The 23,222-nt window shown below is 32.7% G+C and overlaps 1 protein-coding gene across 2 annotated transcripts in view; it reads right to left on the bottom strand.

The window, feature by feature from the left end:
* Window positions 1-3,417: 3,417 nt before the first annotated feature.
* The window catches only part of LOC143233510 (cell adhesion molecule Dscam1-like), a 92,511-nt gene continuing 72,706 nt past the window's right edge, over window positions 3,418-23,222 (bottom strand). For both annotated transcript variants that reach the window (XM_076469806.1, XM_076469807.1), the window contains 13 exons: window positions 20,641-20,789; window positions 19,959-20,102; window positions 19,596-19,754; window positions 17,834-17,904; window positions 13,699-13,936; window positions 13,228-13,326; window positions 11,785-11,970; window positions 11,047-11,340; window positions 9,970-10,131; window positions 6,194-6,372; window positions 5,403-5,484; window positions 4,237-4,323; window positions 3,418-3,722 (listed from right to left, as the gene is read on the bottom strand). In XM_076469806.1, the coding sequence (XP_076325921.1) occupies window positions 3,709-3,722; window positions 4,237-4,323; window positions 5,403-5,484; window positions 6,194-6,372; window positions 9,970-10,131; window positions 11,047-11,340; window positions 11,785-11,970; window positions 13,228-13,326; window positions 13,699-13,936; window positions 17,834-17,904; window positions 19,596-19,754; window positions 19,959-20,102; window positions 20,641-20,789 (1,864 nt within the window). In that variant the 3' untranslated portion in view covers window positions 3,418-3,708. The remainder of the gene's footprint in view (window positions 3,723-4,236; window positions 4,324-5,402; window positions 5,485-6,193; window positions 6,373-9,969; window positions 10,132-11,046; window positions 11,341-11,784; window positions 11,971-13,227; window positions 13,327-13,698; window positions 13,937-17,833; window positions 17,905-19,595; window positions 19,755-19,958; window positions 20,103-20,640; window positions 20,790-23,222) is intronic.

Genomic DNA, 23,222 nt, shown 5'->3' with positions numbered 1-23,222 from the left:
ATAATATAAATAAACTAACTACACGCAGATAGAGCAAGGATTATAAAATATGTGTAGGTAAATCATTAAATCCATAACTTATTATTTTAACAAATAAAAAAATATACGATTGGTGTTTGTTAATTACACAAAGTTTTGACTGCTCAGCGTTCCTCTGGTGTTACTCAGTGTACTGATGTATTCAGGGAACAAATGTGCCGAGGATTTCGATGTTCTCAGATTTATTAACTTCTAAACGTATTGCCAAGTTCACTGCCATATTGAGATATTACTAAGTTCTGCTGATGAGATAGAACAAAGGACTCGTAGAACAGAACATCTCCACTTTAACACTGACTACGATCTGACAGATTCAACGTCATTCAGACAGAACATCCTTCATATAGCTATAAAATTATATGGTTAGGGCTAAGAACTCCAGTCAGTGAGAAGATATTGAATACTATTTAATTATCAATGAAACTACAGTCCTAATAATTATTTTACCAGGTTGGTAACAGGTCTATTGGTTCCACTGTCTAGGCTTAGCGCTATTACAAAACCAAGTGTTTGGATTGGTACGTATTTAAAATATGAATGATAAAAAAATAAAATCGTGCAGGTGAAAATCCGACAGATGTTACCAAGTGTATTCTGTTGCTGAGTAACATGACAAAACATTAATCTGATCAGAGTATAAAACACACAGACATTTATTATTGTAGTTACCAAAAAAAATAACAGACATACAAAACAAATACAGAATCTAGAGTGATATAAATATTATGGTTGAAATGTTGAGTAGAACACTTGATAATTATAATGTAGTTTTCATGTTTAAGCCTTTCAAACGATAATGGAATCTATATACCTCTTCAACAAACATGAACCATTTTAGTATTTATCTTCAACTGTTGAAGTTCATGTTCTGTTGTTTCTTTATATTGGAAGATATAGTGAGTATTTTTATTTAGCATAATGATAAGGTAGGATTAGATAGTGGTTGGTAATGCTACTGGTGTTGTAGATTTTAGATAGTGGTTGGTAATGCTACTGGGGTTGTAGATTTTAGATAGTGGTTGGTAATGCTACTGGTGTTGTAGATTTTAGATAGTAGTTGGCAATGCTACTGGTGTTGTAGGTTTTAGACAGTAGTTGGTAATATTACTGGTGTTGTATGTTTTAGACAGTGTGTGGTAATATTACTGGTGTTGTAGGTTTCAGACAGTGTGTGGTAATGCTACTGGTGTTGTAGATTTTAGATAGTGGTTGGTAATGCTACTGGTGTTGTAGATTTTAGATAGTGGTTGGTAATGCTACTGGTGTTGTAGATTTTAGATAGTGGTTGGTAATGCTACTGGGGTTGTAGATTTTAGATAGTAGTTGGTAATACTACTGGTGTTGTAGATTTTAGACAGTAGTTGGTAATATTACTGGTGTTGTAGGTTTTATACAGTGGTTGGTAATACTACTGGTGTTGTAGGTTTTATACAGTGGTTGGTAATGCTACTGGTGTTGTAGGTTTTAGACAGTGTGTGGTAATATTACTGATGTTGTAGGTTTTAGACAGTAGTTGGTAATGCTACTGGTGTTGTAGATTTTAGACAGTGGTTGGTAATGCTACAGGTGTTGTAAGTTTTAGACAGTGGTTGGTAATATTACTGGTGTTGTAGGTTTTAGACAGTAGTTGGTAATATTATTGGTGTTGTAGGTTTTAGACTGGTTGGTAATGCTACTGGTGTTGTTGGTTTTAGACAGTGTGTGGTAATATTACTGGTGTTGTAGATTTTAGATAGTGGTTGGTAATGCTACTGGTGTTGTAGATTTTAGATAGTGGTTGGTAATGCTACTGGTGTTGTAGATTTTAGATAGTGGTTGGTAATGCTACTGGGGTTGTAGATTTTAGATAGTGGTTGGTAATGCTACTGGTGTTGTAGATTTTAGATAGTAGTTGGTAATGCTACTGGTGTTGTAGGTTTTAGACAGTAGTTGGTAATATTATTGGTGTTGTAGGTTTTAGACAGTGTGTGGTAATGCTACTGGTGTTGTAGATTTTAGATAGTGGTTGGTAATGCTACTGGTGTTGTAGATTTTAGACAGTGGTTGGTAATGCTACTGGGGTTGTAGATTTTAGATAGTGGTTGGTAATGCTACTGGGGTTGTAGATTTTAGATAGTAGTTGGTAATGCTACTGGTGTTGTAGGTTTTAGACAGTAGTTGGTAATGTTACTGGTGTTGTAGGTTTTAGACAGTGGTTGGTAATGTTACTGGTGTTGTAGGTTTTAGACAGTGGTTGGTAATGTTACTGGTGTTGTAGGTTTTAGACAGTGGTTGGTAATGTTACTGGTGTTGTAGATTTTAGACAGTAGTTGGTAATGTTACTGGTGTTGTAGATTTTAGACAGTGGTTGGTAATGTTACTGGTGTTGTAGATTTTAGACAGTGGTTGGTAATGTTACTGGTGTTGTAGATTTTAGATAGTGGTTGGTAATGCTACTGGTGTTGTAGATTTTAGATAGTGGTTGGTAATGCTACTGGTGTTGTAGATTTTAGATAGTGGTTGGTAATGCTACTGGTGTTGTAGATTTTAGATAGTGGTTGGTAATGCTACTGGTGTTGTAGATTTTAGATAGTGGTTGGTAATGCTACTGGTGTTGTAGATTTTAGATAGTGGTTGGTAATGCTACTGGTGTTGTAGATTTTAGATAGTGGTTGGTAATGCTACTGGTGTTGTAGATTTTAGATAGTGGTTGGTAATGCTACTGGTGTTGTAGATTTTAGATAGTGGTTGGTAATGCTACTGGTGTTGTAGATTTTAGATAGTGGTTGGTAATACTACTGGTATTGTAGATTTTATTCAAGTTATTAAGGAGATATTGTTTGTTGTTAACTAGGTATTCATATGATGTTGTTTGTTACTAGCGAGGTACTGAAGGATGTTTGTTACTAATGGACTGTTTAGTAATTTCCCTGTTAGTGATAGATAAAATGAAGACTAGACCACAGTTTTCATCATAAATAACATAATATTTAGTTCTTCAGGATTACTGTATTGACTAACTATAATGGTAGAACAGTTTTATAAGTACTTGTTCATGGTTCTCAAGTTGTATTTCAGAAAAAGGTTCCCATCTCCGTGTACTACAATGCCTTAATTGGACAGAAGGTGTTAATCCTTCAAAATGTCCAGTGAAAGGTAGGTTTATGTTATATACTTCAGTGTTTATGTTATGTAGTGAATTCAGGGCTAGAAAACAGGAGGTGTTCAAGTGTAGATAACTTTTATCGAGTTATGTAGTAAGTTTAGAACAATTTGTGGTCACTTGCTAGAAACAACAAGTGAGAAACTACGGACTGGTTTTATACAAAACATAATTAAAAAACTTAGGTGGGTTTTTTTATATAACGCACAATGATGGAAACAAATCGAACTCTATCATTGAGATAAATAGGTGCATTTATTTTGATCTGAGATATTTACAAATATTCATACATGGAACAGTCTTTGTGAGATACAAATAACCACTTATTTCAAAACAAAAGTGAAAGAAATTCACGTACAAAGTCACGTGACTCACAATAAATCCTGCGAAACACGTATAATATCAGAAATCTGGTAAATACGCCATAACCTCAGCTATCAGTATTCTATAGTCTTTCTTCAGTGTACGATGACTTAACCTCCCTTACGTGTAAGTTCTAGTTTAACTGAGTGGAACGATATGAAATATTATTCTCTTTTACCTAAAAATTGAGACAGAAAAAAATGAATATAGTAAATTTACTAACAAATTGTAGTTACACAATGAACAATAATTATTACCTATAATGTTATTTTGGATCAAAATATGACACAGCCATTCCAGGAGGCAGTTAGTGGCTCTATAAACATATAACAGAAACATTCATAGCGTTACAGTGTATGCAAGGTGTCTAAATGTCTTGGATCTGATGCTAACGTCTGCTGTCTCTGTTCTTGGCTACGTGTGTATATGAAATCACTGGTGGAAATTTAACAGCATAACGTCTAATAAGCCTTCCGTTCGTTTGCGGGCTGGGGTAGACACTCAAGCATTCAAACCCGCCCTTTTCAAGTCTATCCACAAATAAGTATTTAATTCTGAGACATATTAAATATCTATGTCTGATACTGATTGTCACAAGGTATGTAAGTTATTAAATCTGGAAGGTGTAACTGACTTTGACAGACTGTGTTGTACCAGGATATCATTTGTTCAAAACATTCTAATTCACAAACCTGTGCCATTCGATTCTGAAGTTTCTGTTCTCACCACCAGAGGGCCGCTGTGGTAAACTTCACCCGAGTGTTCTTTACTTCTTCGAACTTGGAAAAAAAAAAAAGAATTCAAGAAAATGAGATATGAACTGGTATTTAATTTTTTATGTACATTTAGGAAATATTTTTCGATATTTTGTTTAAAGAAAGATATATGTAAGTGTATTTATTATTCCAGTTGTAGCTTATACTCACAGCGTTATTGTTGAATGGCGAAAATGAACTCGACAACACGTATTTGTCACTTGGAGTTTGTAAGAATCCATTTGGACTGTTGTATCTATTCGTTTAATTTATGGTCGTTTTATAATTATAGAGAGAGTAATACTACAAGTACGTGATTATTATTTAGACTGAAGAGAAAAAAAGTATTGTTACCGATATGTCACCATTGTTGTTACACGTTTATTGTCGATTTTTCACCATCCTTGTTACACGTTTATTGTCGATATTTCACCATCCTTGTTACACGTTTATTGTCGATATTTCACCATCCTTGTTACACGTTTATTGTCGATTTTTCAACATCCTTGTTACACGCTTATTGTCGATATGTCACCATCCTTGTTACACGTTTATTGTCGATATTTCACCATCCTTGTTACACGTTTATTGTCGATATTTCACCATCCTTGTTACGTGATTATTGTCGATATGTCACCATCATTGTTACGTGATTATTGTCGATATGTCACCATCATTGTTACGTGATTATTGTCGATATGTCACCATCATTGTTACATGATTATTGTCGATATGTCACCATCATTGTTACGTGATTATTCTGTAATAAAGAAATGTTTGATTATCGTTATATAGTAATAACTAGCATTATTATCTGTATCCATGAAGCACATATCAACAAACTGCTTCTACTTAGAAGCTCTGCGTTTTGTGCTAGTGCAGTCTGTGAAAGGAAATCTTATTGCACATAAACTTGTAAAGTTACACATATTTTCATTATTTATGTATAAACAGTGTAAATCTCAGACACCAGTGGAGTTATCGAAAGTGTCATAATGTTCGTAACGCCTAATTTTCCTGCAACAATGAACATAAATATTAGTTCATTACGTAGAATATCGAAGTTTTGTAAGTCCATGGAAAGAATACAATAAGTAACATACCTGGGTAATGGTATATGTGGGTCTCCGACTTTGGTGGTCTTAGGGTTCTCTTCACCGTAGCGTACTGTGGTTCTTCTTGTATCTAATAATACAGACAACTTAACATTTGTACCCAGGTTCACGTTATCTTGAATATAGTGACATAGGCAACGAAACGTTTGTAAACATAAATACAGTGTCACAGGCAACAGAACGTTTGCGAAGTGACCTACAGTCATCCGTAATCTAGTGACACAAACAACAGAACGTTTGTGAAGTGATCTACAGTCATCCGTAATCTAGTGACACAAACAACAGAACGTTTGTGAAGTGATATACAGTCAACCGTAATCTAGTGACACAAACAACAGAACGTTTGTAAACAGACATATGTCATCATGAACGTCCTGTATTACTTCTTGAAATCTACTATAGTAGAAAACACATGACAATCCCACCTTAGAATAATTCTTTTATTTAATATTTCTATGTAGAGAGAAAGTTACAGTGTCTGTAACTAGTTGCCTGAAGAAAATTATTCCAACGATATATTTTGTCTCTTGGATTATATTTCTTACAATGGACATTGAACAAGACTGTTTTACACAGTTAATCTATCAATTTGTGCTATCCGCCTGGTCACGATACCGTTAGGATACACATTAAAGTTCGTACATGTACAATCATGTTTAATAAGGTCATAATTTGGTAAAATTGAAATGTCTTGACATAAAATATATAAATAACCAAAGACAAAATAGTGTTTTCTAAAGTTAGTTCACTTGTATGGTCCTATACTACAAACTACCTACGGATTCATGACCCGGGTCTTCCTCGTGCGAGAGACGGGTCGTTGCGTAAGGGCACGGGTAATATGCTGCTTCCATTCCCTCACTCTGACGTTTTGTAGAGAGTTTCTCCAGATCCGATAACTGAACTGTTTCCTGCTTTGGCTGTTGCAAAAATTTTCTGGATCCATAGGTCAAGCTTCCTGTACAATGAAGCTCAAGTTAACTTTATATTGGTTATGTGACTATACTACAGCACAAATACTTCCACCTTAGGCACATAGCTTAAAAAAAATGACTTGGGATTATGGCCGAAAACGTCGTTAAGAGCTAAAGTTAGTTATTATAATGCTTTGAATTATCCATGAGAAAAGTTTTTGTTCACTGGTATAATAAATACATATAAGTTTATCGCTATAATGCTCTATAACATTAAGAACTTCTTGTCTGGCTGTTGTATAGAATTGACTTTGATCATTTATATATTTTTTGTTAGTTCTAATCATGCTTTAATTAATAACACTATGTAACACAAATATGTGTTTCTTAATTGCTTATGTTGTAAAAGTATAGAAATTGGCTATTATTCTCTTCAAATTTTGCTTTTCTGACCTGGATAATGAAATTTAGAAATTAACCTATTTTCTATGTAAAAACGGGCAAATTTGCACATTTTCATTTACATAAGGTCTGAATAAAACAACATATGAATCCAGATTTACATGCATTTATACCAAAGTTATACAAAATTAAACAAAAATGTTTAGAAGTGAGTAGTTTTTCGAGATTTGCGACTGTAATGTAAATCACTTTCATGTATCAGCCCCCAAATATAGTCTCAGCATTCGATTTTGTTAGACCAAGATCTCTGATCAAGTCATTGAGGTTCTTTGGTTAGGGTAGTATGGGTTTCTCTAACCAGCTGCATTTTTGAAATTCTAATCTGGATCTTCAACGTCTACCTTCCCTTCTGATTTGTTGCTCTCTTCTGAGAATGGCTGCTTTCTCTCTGGTGGAGTGGGTACAGGGAGCTCAGGGCAGTGTGGCACTGGGACGATGGATGGATGATGGAAGGTCCAGATACATAATAGCAGATGTATTCTTGCCAGCTCGACGTTTGAAAGGATCCACCATGTAGAAGTAGTAATTACTTGAGTGATCAATGGCCTCACACCAAATTCTTGGAATAGCGAATTTCATGGCTCTCTTTTCCCCTCTGTACCATCCTGCAAAAGAACAAAATAAAATTGTTATTTTGAAGAATAAATTTATTTCATCCACAACTAATGTGTAAGAGGCTCATGCAAAATATTTTATATGTGATATTTTTATACTATTGGAAATTAAAAAAAATAAATAAATTGAAAGACATTAAAATTTTAAAAGGTTTAAAATTTGTATAATATAAAATCTTACTATTCAAGCAAGCAAAATTGTCCGTCTTACCTTCTAGAGTTTCTTCGCAGTGCTCGCAAGTAAAATGAGGTCTCCAGGGTTTGTCTTGATCCCTGACAGGCATACTGAAATATACCTTGTAGGCTTCACACATTTTAGCAGATGCTGTCACAGTGTACTTCTTTGCTCTTGTCTTGATAAATTGGCCACATACATAGCAGAATGCGTCTGGAGAATGCTTGCAGCTTCTTGATGCCCTATCTGATTTTATCAGATAGGTCTATGTGTTCACTTAGGCAGCTAGAACTAAACTGAAGTAGTGAGTCTCTGAATATATATTACTATGAAAAGTTCTAGACAATTCTAAAAGGTTCTTGAAAATTCTCGTAAGTTCTACAACATTCTAGAAAATTCTCTATCAGCTACTCAGCACTGAATCTACCTGGAATGTTCTGGAAAATGGGTCAATTTGAAAATTTCATTACCCAGGTCACAAAAGCAAAGTTTGAAGAGAAAAATAGGTCTTTTCCATTTACTTTAGTCATAAGCAATTGGGAAATAACACTTTCTGCTCAGAAACAAGAAAAAGTAAAAATGTTGTTACATAGTATAAGCAAATATTTTTTAATTACAGTTATCACTATAAGAATTACAACAATGATAATTTAGTATACAAAACACATAAAGAATAATTAACATATTAATATTAATTCGTTATGATTAATGATATAAAAATAACTCTTAAACTTGCAATAGTTCATAGAAAACATGATAATTTAACTCGTTAAATTTATTAAACATGTGAGTTGCAGTGTAAATGAAAATCTGATATAACAACCACATGAGAATATTTATTACAGACTCTGACAAAAGTCAAAACAAAAGCATATTATCACCTTCTGGAACTTAAAATTAATTGAAGTTAAATATATCTTTATGTCAGCCTTATTAAGTACTTTACATGTTAGTTTGTATTAAAAACGTGTAATCTTTATTCAAAGTTGATTAAATAATACTTAGAAACAATCTTCTATACAGCGTTAGTGATGCACAATTTATTGTAACAGATGTAAGTTCATTATGACATAGATGGAAAGTCATTGTAAAACAGATGCAAGTTCATTATAAAAAAGATGGAAAGTCATTGTAAAACAGATGTAAGTTCATTATAAGAAAGATGGAAAGTCATTGTAAAACAGATGCAAGTTCATTATAAAAAAGATGGAAAGTCATTGTAAAACAGATGTAAGTTCATTATAAGAAAGATGGAAAGTCATTGTAAAACAGACGTAAGATCATTATAACAAAGATGAAAAGTCATTGTAAAACAGACGGAAGTTCGTAAAACATACATAGAAAGTCATTGTAAAACAGATGTAAGTTCATTATAACATAGATGGAAAGTCACTGTAAAACAGATGTAAGATCATTATAACAAAGATGGAAAGTCATTGTAAAACAGATGTAAGATCATTATAACAAAGATGGAAAGTCATTGTAAAACAGATGTAAGATCATTATAACAAAGATGGAAAGTCATTGTAAAACAGATGTAAGATCATTATAACAAAGATGGAAAGTCATTGTAAAACAGATGTAAGATCATTATAACAAAGATGGAAAGTCATTGTAAAACAGATGTAAGATCATTATAACAAAGATGGAAAGTCATTGTAAAACAGATGTAAGATCATTATAACAAAGATGGAAAGTCATTGTAAAACAGATGTAAGATCATTATAACAAAGATGGAAAGTCATTGTAAAACAGATGTAAGATCATTATAACAAAGATGGAAAGTCATTGTAAAACAGATGTAAGATCATTATAACAAAGATGGAAAGTCATTGTAAAACAGATGTAAGATCATTATAACAAAGATGAAAAGTCATTGTAAAACAGATGTAAGATCATTATAACAAAGATGGAAAGTCATTGTAAAACAGATGTAAGATCATTATAACAAAGATGGAAAGTCATTGTAAAACAGATGTAAGATCATTATAACAAAGATGAAAAGTCATTGTAAAACAGATGTAAGATCATTATAACAAAGATGAAAAGTCATTGTAAAACAAATGAAAATTTCTGGAACAGAGACAAACATTCACTGTAACAGAAATGTACGTTAACTGTAACAGAGATGCAAGTTAACTGTAACAGAAATGTAAGTTAACTGTAACAGAGATGCACACTCACTGTAAAAGAAATGTAAGTTAACTGTAACAGAGATGCACATTCAGTGTAACAGAAATGATCATTCATTCTATTTATTCTGTTTGATTACGTTAATTTCGAGCTGTATTATTATGATAGTGTCACTGGTCAGGTATCAGTGGTGTATCACAAACAAAGTAATTATTATTCCAAATATTACTTAAATAACAGATATTAAACGTTATCACCATAAGAACTTTCTGAAGGTTGTCTCTTGCGCATGATCAGACAGACGAGAATGAGGACAGCTAAGACCACAATAGCAGAAAGAATAACTGGAAGAAGTACTTCCAGGTCCATGGGGAAGAACACTCGGTTCTCGTGGACCACAAAGGTTTTAACGTGATTGTCTACAGAAAGAAAAAGATGTTTTCATTAAATTTAACTTGTTCTGCTGTCCCTCCTTCTATGAAGGGACATCTCTTCAGTATTTAAATAGATATAATTTTGTTGTAATTTTAACTGTGACCATGGAATTTAAACATAAGTAAGTGACATTCTTTGATAATTACACGTAAAACTGTATTCTCCATTAAAAGGGACACTTTACTAAAACAAACACTGGAGATACTTGTCCCCAGTGTCCTCCGGTTTCACCGTCCATAAGTTTTCACGTTGTTATTTTACTCCGATTACATCAAATTTTCATGATACGTTATTTTATTTGGTAACGTAACATATGTGAAGTAATTTATGAACGATGCAAGGAAAACCTCGTTTGATTCCACTTATAACACAAACATACCTGGTTTGATTTCAGTTATACTGTACAAACATACATGGTTTAATAGTAGTTATACCATATAAAAATACCTGGTTTAGTCACAGTTATAACACACAGACATATCTGGTTTAATACCAGTAATAAAATAGACGAACGTACTTGATTTAATACAAGTTATAACATAAGCTAACAAAGAATTATTTTATTGGCTAGCTAGCTCCATAGTGCATTTATGAAACTCATAATTTTATTTATTTATTAGCTCTTCGACAAGTGAGAAACAACTGGAATATTTAAGGTGACGGAGTTCAAACTTTGTGCTTAACTAATACATTGTCACGTCAGGGAAAATGCACAGTATGTTATTTTCCTGCGATTGAAAAACACTTAACATAAAATATGACTTCACAGTATATGTAGTTCAAACAAAGATGTACAGGTGTTTTTATTTCATTCCAATATATTCTTGCATAATTAAAGTTAGCTCTCATACGGTTTTGGGAAGCGAGAATATCTTCAATATAAGAATTTGATTTCCTACCGATAGCTTTGGCTTGGGTATAAAAAGTATATTCTGCTACAGCTGACCCTGCAGGACTAAGCGCCGTGGTCAGCAGCTGGTAAGATGAACCCGGAAGCAATCCGTGGATGGTTACTCTCTTTAGCGCTGGACTCACGTGACCCGTGTATTCACGCCAGGATGTTTCGTATTGTGCTTTGTACTGAATGTTAATGTAACGAATAGGGCAGCCTTGGTCGTCCCAAGCAAGAAGATTCAATGTTATTGATGTAGCGTTTATCTCGAGAAAACCTTGTCTCTGGGGTGCAACAGGTACTGAAAAAAAAAAAAAAAAATTGTTTCCGGGTGCAACAGGTGCTGGAAAAAACAAACAAAACTGTTTTTTGTGTCACAGGCGCTTAAAAAACAAAATATATATTATGAAAGGATTGATTTTAAAAACACTGTTTGTTAGAGAGAACAAAGATACACAATGAGCTCTTCCCACAGCGGGTATCGAAACCTTGTTTCTAACGTTATAAGCCCACTGACTTACCGCTGAAAAAAATAGGAGCGAAGTGTTACTTAAAAAAAACATACAAACGTATAAAACAGATCCCAGACTCAGTTAAAGGCTTAGCTATTTAATCAACCATTATGTAATTCATTACAGCTGAATATTTGAGAACAAAGTCGTTTTTATGATTATTAACCTAAAAACACTAAAATGGGATAATTTTCTTTAATTCAACAATAAATAAGAAACTGATATTTTATTACCTCTGCCGTTTGTTTTTGTTGTGATAATTTTACTAGCTTGCCCTCTGCCGGCGCCATTGTAAGGTACAACATAGATTTCATAGGAAGTCCCACAGGGTAGGTTTACAAAGGTATAACTCTGTACATTTCCAGATACCTTGGTTTCTTGCCAGTTTTCATTACCAGACTTGAAATAAAACTGATAGCCTAAGTTCAAATTTACAGAAACATATAGTTAGACGTCTTTTATAGAAATATTTGTAACTAAAACTTTCTACGGCCTTTTATATAAATACTTGTAGCTAACACATTCTCCAGTGTTTTATATAAATACCTGTAGCTAACACATTCTCCAGTGTTTTATATAAATACCTGTAGCTAACACATTCTCCAGTGTTTTATATAAATACCTGTAGCTAACACATTCTCCAGTGTTTTATACAAATACCTGTAGCTAACACATTCTCCAGTGTTTTATATAAATGCTTGTAGCTAACACATTCTCCAATGTTTTATAGAAATGCATGTAGCTAACACATTCTCCAGTGTTTTATATAAAAGCTTGTAGCTAAAACATTCTACGACTTTTTTTTCTGACTGAAAACCCACAGTTTTTTTTGGTGTTGTAAATTATTTAAAACTACTAGACATATTGATTGGAGAAAGTTGCACTAAACCTGACTTTAAACAGATTTATATGAAGAGTCGTTAACGAAAATAATTTAATTTCGACCGCCGTGTATATTAATTAAAACGTTGTGATCTAATTTTTTTCATTAACTCCTTCAACTGATTACCTCCAAGGATAAAAGTACTAATAAAAATCGTTACCTCCTACTTGATGGTGCCCAGCATGGCCGGGAGGTTAAGGCACTCGACTCTAATCCGAGGGTCGCGGGTTCGAATCTCCTTCACACTCCATATTCTCGTCCTTTCGGTCGTGTGGGGTTATAATGTGCTAGTCAATCCCACTATTTGTTGGTAAAAGAGTAGCCCAAGAGATGACGGTGAGTGGTGAGGACTAGCTGCCTTCCCTCTAGTCTTACCCTGCTAAATTAGGGACGGCTAGCGCAGATAGTCCTCGTGTAGCTTTGCGCGAAATTCAAAACAAACAAACCCAATTGATGGATTAGGATGCTATGCCTCTAGCAGTCAGAATTTTCCCATTTTGAAAGCTTTTTATGTAATGAAATCAGATCTGAGGTATTCATGTTCACAGCTTGTGTTATGACTGTTTGTGGAAATAGGGTAATTGTACGTATAAATAATTATGTGTACGTATTTCTTAGATAGATAAATCGCACGCTTCAAAAAGGTACTCTCAATTCATTGAAATTCTTACCATTGACCTACAGAGAAAACATTGTAAAAACAATGTTATCGATTTAACATTTTGCTATATTTCTTCTCTACTTAGTTTGTATGTAGGTAACTATAATTTATAATACGACAAAATGTATGTACCTGTAATTTCGTTGGTGTCTAAGGGGTTCCTCCGCAAAGTGACGTCAATGGTCGTGAAAGTCACCCTAGCAACAGATAGTCCAACAGCCATTGGTGGATCTAAAAAAATATTGATGACGTCATAACATACTGAAGCGAAAATAAACCAGAAATATTCTGAAATTAAAAAAAAAATTTGAAGATTAAAACGACGCTTTGCGTTCATCGATAAGTTATTATTGTCAATTATTAACAAATTCAAGCAGACCGAAGGTAAACGTTAAGAAAACAAAACAAAACAAAACTGAAATGTTTAATCGACCAGAAAAATATGTAAATTATTTTTTAAGAAAGATTATCACAGTAGTGCAAAACACAACGTAGAAAGTAGTACATAATATTGATACTGAATCATTTAAAGTAGATACAGGATTTAACATTATAATATTTTGTCGAAACCCAAGAAAAATAAGAAGATTTTTACTTCCGTACCTTCTTTTAAAGTTTTAACAATCACATTGTCTGATGATGGCCCTGTGCCTTTACTATTGTAAGCTTGAACTTTAACGGTATAGTGTGTAAATCTACGGAGGCTCGTAAGTACACATTCTCTGGAAAATCCTTCTTTCACTTCCAATGTTCTATAAACGAACTTTTCTGAGGAATCAGTGATTTTGTGACCAATGTAATATCCTTCAATATTTCCGTGCCACTGACTTGTCTCAGGAGGCTAGATACAGTGTAATAACATAACGTTAAAATATATTCAACTTGAATTACGTCATTAAACACACCTATATCATTTTTTATAATCAGACGTCTAAATGCAGACGTATATATATATTACAACAAACTTACTATAACCTGAATGAGCTGGTATTTCTTCCACACTGTCTTTTCATTTTAACTGAGTTCATCTTTTTAGTGGTATTTCTATTATTTAAAAATACGTATTTGATATTTAGTACAAATATAAACAATACTTTAGGCTTAGAGTAAAAGTACTTTAATTTGTCAAGAGACAATGTTCGTGTTCACCAATAACCAAATAAATAAAAACGTGGGTTTTGATATCCGCTCTTTATTGTCGTCCTCCAGTGGCTCAGCGGTATGCCCGTGGTGGGCAGAGCACAGATAGCCCATTGTGCAAATTCAAAACAACAACAACCTTTTAGTGCCGTGTTGCACAAACTGTGGGACATTCCTCCCAAGGGAGAGCGGGGAGTTGGTGGGGTGTGCTGCTATGTACAGGATCTCATGAGTCATACCTAACAGTATACATTTGCGGGGAGTTGGTAGGGTGTGCAGCTATGTACAGGATCTCATGAGTCATACCTAACAGTATACATTTGCGGGGAGTTGGTGGGGTGTGCAGCTATGTACAGGATCTCATGAGTCATACCTAACAGTATACATTTGCGGGGAGTTGGGGAGTTGGTGGGGTGTGCAGCTATGTACAGGATCTCATGAGTCATACCTAACAGTATACATTTGCGGGGAGTTGGTGGGGTGTGCAGCTATGTACAGGATCTCATGAGTCATACCTAACAGTATACATTTATAAATCAAGTCCCTGATGTACGAGAAGTGTAAAAGTCCTAGCACATCATCTCCTATCAGCCCTAATGACAGCGAAGTTAATTTTCGGATAAATAGCGGGAACTATCACAGCAACTACACTGACATATGGTGTCCATGGTTACTCAGTTGTAAAGAGCAGTGTGAGGCCAAGTTCTGAATGTTATTATCAAACTATCTTTTTTAAACTATTAGACTAATATTCAGTTTCTGGTGGAATAGTCGAATAGTTTTTCTTTTCTAACACCTATGAGCAAATATACATATATATTTATTAATCAAAACACAAACCTATAAACAAGAGCACTAAGTTAAGAAACATAACTGTATTGTTTATCCTTGGTTTTAGTAACATGTGACTATTTAGTATTTAATGAAAGAAATACAGCGTAACAGTTGGTAATACGAATAGAATATTTTGGTGATTTTAAGACGAGTGTTAAATATATCCTATTTGTTCTTACTGTTTAGATTAAATACATCCTATTTGTTCTTACTGTTTAGATTAAATACATCCTTTTTGTTCTTACTGTTCAAATTAAATACATCCTTTTTGTTCTTACAGTTCAGATTAAATACATCCTATTTATTCTTACTGTTTAGATTAAATACATCCTTTTTGTTCTTACTGTTCAGATTAAATACATCCTATTTGTTCTTACTGTTTAGATTAAATACATCCTATTTGTTCTTACTGTTCAGATTAAATACATCCTATTTGTTCTTACTGTTTAGCTTAAATACATCCTATTTGTTCTTACTGTTTAGATTAAATACATCCTTTTTGTTCTTACTGTTCAGATTAAATACATCCTATTTGTTCTTACTGTTCAGATTAAATACATCCTATTTGTTCTTACTGTTTAGCTTAAATACATCCTATTTGTTCTTACTGTTTAGCTTAAATACATCCTATTTGTTCTTACTGTTTAGATTAAATACATCCTTTTGTTCTTACTGTTCAGATTAAATACATCCTTTTGTTCTTACTGTTCAGATTAAATACATCCTTTTTGTTCTTACTGTTCAGATTAAATACATCCTATTTGTTCTTACTGTTTAGCTTAAATATATCCTATTTGTTCTTACTATTTAGATTAAATACATCCTATTTGTTCTTACTGTTTAGATTAAATTCATCCTATTTATTCTTACTGTCCAGATTAAATACATCATTTTTGTTCTTACTGTTTAGATTAAATACATCCTATTTGTTCTTACTGTTTAGATTAAATTCATCCTATTTGTTCTTACTGTTCAGATTAAATACATCCTATTTGTTCTTACTGTTTAGCTTAAATACATCCTATTTGTTCTTACTGTTTAGCTTAAATACATCCTATTTGTTCTTACTGTTTAGATTAAATACATCCTTTTGTTCTTACTGTTCAGATTAAATACATCCTTTTTGTTCTTACTGTTCAGATTAAATACATCCTTTTTGTTCTTACTGTTCAGATTAAATACATCCTATTTGTTCTTACTGTTTAGCTTAAATACATCCTATTTGTTCTTACTATTTAGATTAAATACATCCTATTTGTTCTTACTGTTTAGATTAAATTCATCCTATTTATTCTTACTGTCCAGATTAAATACATCATTTTTGTTCTTACTGTTTAGATTAAATACATCCTATTTGTTCTTACTGTTTAGATTAAATTCATCCTATTTGTTCTTACTGTTTAGCTTAAATACATCCTATTTGTTCTTACTGTTTAGCTTAAATACATCCTATTTGTTCTTACTGTTTAGATTAAATACATCCTTTTGTTCTTACTGTTCAGATTAAATACATCCTTTTGTTCTTACTGTTCAGATTAAATACATCCTTTTTGTTCTTACTGTTCAGATTAAATACATCCTATTTGTTCTTACTGTTTAGCTTAAATATATCCTATTTGTTCTTACTATTTAGATTAAATACATCCTATTTGTTCTTACTGTTTAGATTAAATTCATCCTATTTATTCTTACTGTCCAGATTAAATACATCATTTTTGTTCTTACTGTTTAGATTAAATACATCCTATTTGTTCTTACTGTTTAGATTAAATTCATCCTATTTGTTCTTACTGTTCAGATTAAATACATCCTATTTGTTCTTACTGTTTAGCTTAAATACATCCTATTTGTTCTTACTGTTTAGCTTAAATACATCCTATTTGTTCTTACTGTTTAGATTAAATACATCCTTTTTGTTCTTACTGTTCAGATTAAATACATCCTTTTTGTTCTTACTGTTCAGATTAAATACATCCTTTTTGTTCTTACTGTTCAGATTAAATACATCCTATTTGTTCTTACTGTTTAGCTTAAATACATCCTATTTGTTCTTACTATTTAGATTAAATACATCCTATTTGTTCTTACTGTTTAGATTAAATTCATCCTATTTATTCTTACTGTCCAGATTAAATACATCATTTTTGTTCTTACTGTTTAGATTAAATACATCCTATTTGTTCTTACTGTTTAGATTAAATTCATCCTATTTGTTCTTACTGTTTAGATTAAATACATCCTTTTTGTTCTTACTGTTTAGCTTAAATACATCCTATTTGTTCTTACTATTTAGATTAAATACATCCTATTTGTTCTTACTGTTTAGATTAAATTCATCCTATTTATTCTTACTGTCCAGATTAAATACATCATTTTTGTTCTTACTGTTTAGATTAAATACATCCTATTTGTTCTTACTGTTTAGATTAAATTCATCCTATTTGTTCTTACTGTTTAGATTAAATACATCCTTTTTGTTCTTACTGTTTAGATTAAATACATCCTATTTGTTTTTACTGTTTAAATAAGTGCCCAGTGAGTTAAACAGTAAGTTCAGAGACCCATGTGTGTGACCCTAGTGTAGTCGTCTCTAATTTCCTACTACTCGTTACCACGTGCCTCGTTTATATTTAAATATATTTAACAGTAATCCTCACTTGAATAGAACACAATCATTGAACCTAAACATTAACGGGTTGTTAATTAAGAAAAATCAAATATGATTTTTATTAAATGTAATTCTACTCTTTGTATCAAATGGTACCTTCCAAGTCACTTTCACTTGACTTGATGTCAACGCTTGAACGTGAACATCGCGAGGAGGACCACCAGGTGCTGATGAAGAAAAATCAATCATGACATATGTTAAACCTAATTATACTATTTATATTGATATATCTAATCTCTTTCATAATTCTTAACGTGACACAAGTTCAACATTACACGTAAAGTTACACAATGATGATATGATTCCAATAATAACAATTATTGATAAAAAAACTTGCGCTCTCTATCGGACAATACTAGAAATATGAAAACACGAGTGCAGTTATAATGATGGATGTTACAAGAGTAACATTTAATTCATTACGCCTTTACTCGCTGGATGGATGCACATTTTTGTATATGTGTGTCTGTATTACATTTTAAAGAGATCTATGTATGTTTATAGCGAGGTAGTGCTAATTATGTGAGGGTGGACTGAGATAAAATGGCCGTCACATTCAATTTATTATTATTAGGGGGTTACAAAAAACTGGTGAAGTTTAGTTAGACTTATTTTAGTAAGTAATTGTCATTATACAGTGTTCACAGAATCACAGCATCAATTGATATTTAGTTCAAATACCTTATGGGATTTAATTACCACAATTATAGGAACGGGAGGGTTATTATTCTGTTTTTCAACCACACGCATTTTGTATGTGGAAAAATAATAAAAAAGGAAAAATACCACTTAAGAATGCGCTGACTTTATAAGCACATATCACTTACATGTTTCATAAATAACAATTTCATTTCTGGTCATTAGATGGCAGCACAAATTGTTTTTTTTATAACGACCTTTGTGACTTTATTGCATAAACATGATATATTCTGAAACAATTTCAGCAAAAATAAATCAATAAATGAAGAATAATCTAAATTAACATTCACAGTACAAAAGAAGGGAAGTATTTACGTAACTGACAGATCTGTATATATCTTATTGATACCTGAACTTAAAACACCAGGTTAATTATGAAAACAATACATTATATGACAACTTTCTTGTGTACACCGTCACCTTCTGTACAGTTCACCTTTTTTCTTTCATTTCCACCACAGCTCCACTTTCTACTTTTTCTTACTCATCCATATTTATTCTTCTCTGTTTTTTAGTTCCATCCACTACCCTCTAGTAATCTATCAATATTTGACTGGAATAACATGCTTTTTTCCTTCTTTCTTCTAATTTTCATTGGTGCCGAGTCTGACAGCTGTGTGAGTATGTGTGCTATCATACTTAAACCTAGGATTCGTAAGATATCCTTCACATTAATTACCCTGGCATGTGGTAATCAACTGCATGCAAACACAGTGAGTTGGTGTGAAGTTGGAAGGCATGGGTTCTTTAAATGTCCACTTAATGTTGGCCCATCGTGCTGGGATACATGTACTGTCCTGGAGGAACCATTCCAGCTCCTATGCCCCCCCCCCCCAATATAATCCAAAATTACAGATACTGATATGATATCAACAATACATATCACCATAAAAATGAAACGAATGTCCGCTTATCAGCCTACCTAGACAAATTTAAAAAAATTTAAAACGAGAGATATGTAGTAAAAATTTGCAAATAACTAACTATTATATAGAGATAGAAATTCAAAACAAAACAGAAAAACCCAGCAGTATCGATGTATACCCAAAATTCCATATATCATACTTGTTGTACTTCAAACAAACAGCTTTTTTACCGTTATGAGGAAAAATTTACAAGTGTTTCATAACCATTTTCACTCTTAGTATGTGTAACATACCTTCTTCGTCTGTTGTGGCCACCACAACTCTACTAGGGTCACTTTGACCAAGATCATTTACAGCTGAGATGCGGAAAGAGTATATAGTCATTGGGGAAAGACCTGTGATAACAGCCTTTGTCTCAGATGCAGGAACAATCACTTCTGATTCCGTGTTACCTACGGAAACTCAATGTGAGTTATACAGTTATAACACTGAGAGGTTTTCAAAGTCAAGCTTAATAACTGTTTTTTACTCAATTGATACCGACAAAATTTATACCTGAATTTATTATTATACTTGGACATACGAAAGTATAGTCAGTAAGTTCAGTAACACGTTCTTAGTTGATTTAGATTTATAGAGAATCATCACACCGTCACCTTCGATGCCGAATTCAGGATTCTCATAACCGACGATGTACTTTGTGATACGACTGTTACCACTGTATGATGGCGACCAAGCGACTGTCACTGTCCTGCTGCTGAACTCCTCAACTCTTACATCTTGAGGGCTGTCAGGGGGCTCTGGAAAATAACATTAAGAACGTTAAAAAATCAATACAGTAAATTTGAAGTATTGAAAGGTTTATCTACTGAAATTCACTGTCATAGGAAAGGAAGGTTTATCTACCGAGATTCACTATCGTAGGAAAGAAAGGTTTATCTACCGAGATTCCCTATCGTAGGAAAGGAAGGTTTTTCTACCGAGATTCACTATCATAGGAAAGGAAAGTTTATCTACCGAGATTCACTATCATAGGAAAGGAAGGTTTAGCTTCCAAGATCCACTATCCTAGTCATAGGAAAGTAAGGTTTATCTACTGAGATTCGCTATCATAGGAAAGTAAAGTTTATCAATTGAGATCCATTATCATAAGAAAGTAAGGTTTATCTACTGAGATCCACTATCATAAGAAAGTAAGGTTTATCTACTGAGATTCGCTATCATAGGAAAGAAAGCTTTATTTACTTACATTCAACCAATAACTCCAATCTGTTCATTAACTACTTATCTGCAACAAGTAACGTTAATAACAATTACTACACTTCATCAGCTCCTTACCTTGAACCAGTAACTGAATGTTAGTTTCATCTTGGCCATACAAATTTGATGCTTTACAGGTGAACAGAGCAGAGTCTCTTCTGTCTGTGTTCCGAATGGTTAGTTGACCTCTGACCCCATCCGAAGTAAGCGTGTCTAAGAAAGTGTATCTGTATAAAGAAATGTATGTTTTACAAATCACCTAGAGATGACACTCAACTGGTTAGTGTCACGTTTTGGTTGTAAAACATTTTACAGAAACACACTGGTATTGCAACATTAAAACATACATGAGCTGTATTATCACAGAAATACACTGGTACAGCAATATTTCAACATACTTGAACTGTAATATTACAGAAACACACTAGTACTGCAATATTAAAACATACTTGAACAGTAATATTACAGAAACACACTAGTACTGCAATATTAAAACATACTTGAACAGTAATATTACAGAAACACACTAGTACTGCAATATTAAAACATACTTGAACAGTAATATTATAGAAACACACTAGTACTGCAATATTAAAACATACTTGAACAGTAATATTATAGAAACACACTAGTACTGCAATATTAAAACATACTTGAACTGTAATATTACTGAAAGACACTGATACTACAACATTAAAACATAAATGTACTGTAATATTACTGAAAGACACTGGTACTACAACATTAAAACATGAATAAACTGTAATATTACTGAAAGACACTGATATGGCAACATTAAAACATGAATAAACTGTAATATTACTGAAAGATACTGGTACTGCAACATTAAAACATAAATGAACTGTAATATTACTGAAAGAAATTGGTAGTGCAACATTAAAACATAAATGAACTGTAATATTACTGAAAGACACTGATATGGCAACATTAAAACATGAATGAACTGTAATATTAATCTTCCAATAGAGAATTTTAAAGAAACGAAACACAACTATAACAAAAATTAGAAGCTCAGAAATCACGTAGTGATTTTACTCTAGCCTAATAAACAAGATATAACTGGATACTTAGGAAAATAAAACTTTATTCTATACTTTAATTCAAATGAACAGTTTTCTATTTTTATTGTTTTTCTAACAATATTTAGGAGTGTTGACTGTTGGTTTGGGATGATCATAGCTATTGGGAAAAGTCTGCAAATTTAACATAAATATCCATAGCAGTGTAAATCAATATTCATATCAGTAATAAGGAAATTAATGTGTTAATGTAATGTTTTTGTTTTATAAGAAGACTTTGTCTAAGGTGCCTCTTAAAGACTGCGTCCACTAATGGTTCAGCAATAAGTCTAAAACCTCGGTTTCCACATTAATGTTGGGCACAGCAGAGCCAGAATATTATGTAGCTTTGTATTTAAAAACAAACTTGAAAATTACTGCTTTATTTAAAATAATATTTATTGCCAAAACTGAGGGGTCATGTCAGTTCTTTGGGTCTTAGAAACTTTAACCTTTTAACTCAGTTAAATCCTCGATCTTGAATACATTTCATTTCTTATCATCAAGAAATATCAACTAGAAAATTTCACTGTAACCAGCGATTCTTTGAGTTAAAGATCTTTAAGGCAAAAAAAATGACACGATAAAAATGTTCTTTAATTTTTACTAAAGGATATATTTACAATAAAATTACATAAAATCATTTCTATTTCTTATCAAAATGTCCTGGACATAATGGTGTTAAAATCAAGTTTCTCCATAAAAAGCAACTTTCTGCCACCATACTTGATTAATTTTATATTTAATAGAAAAAGTATGCTTACATTTATCAGTGAGGCTTCTGAAATTGGTGAATCTGTTGCTATGGGAACAATATCACAATCACTTCTTGAGCTCTTACAAACTAATAAACTAAGATAACTGACGATGGGAAGAGATGATCAAACATGATGTTACAAATTGTTGGGAAGAGACGATCAAACAAACGAAAAAATGGATGATCAAACAGGATGTTACAAATGATTGGGAAAATATAGTCAAGCAAAGGAAAGAATGGGTGATCAAACAGGATATAGCAAATGATTGGGAAAATGTAGTCAAGCAAAGGAAAGAATGGATGATCAAACATAATGTTACAAATGATTGGGAAGAGACGATCAAACAAACGAAAGAATGGATGATCAAACAGGATGTAGCAAATGATTGGGAAAATATAGTCAAGCAAAGGAAAGAATGGGCGATTAAATAGGATGTAATAAATGATGGGATAATATAGTCAAGCAAAGGAAAGAATGGGTGATCAAACAGGATGTAACGAATGATAGGAAGAGATAGTCAAACAAAAGAAAGAATGGATGATCAAACAGGATGTTACAAGTGATTGGGAAGAGATGATCAAACAAAGGAAAGAATGGATGGCCAAACAGGATATATCAAATTATGAGAAGAGATAAATATAATAAAATATAAAGTAAACCAAATTCTTCTGATCGGTGAAATGACTGAAGTTCGTTTGTAAATCAAAACTCTAGAACCAAAATCAGAGCGCCACCAACCTTGTTAACTTCATTATGTATGTAGTTACACACACACATATATATATCAGATCCGTTAACATGCGCTTGAGGATTTGATTGTCCA

Source organism: Tachypleus tridentatus, chromosome 12, assembly GCF_004210375.1.
Source record: "Tachypleus tridentatus isolate NWPU-2018 chromosome 12, ASM421037v1, whole genome shotgun sequence".
Taxonomy (NCBI): Eukaryota; Metazoa; Arthropoda; class Merostomata; order Xiphosura; family Limulidae; genus Tachypleus; species Tachypleus tridentatus.
The sequence above is the reverse complement of the archived record's forward strand: the minus strand, read 5'-3'. Positions and strand labels throughout refer to the sequence as shown.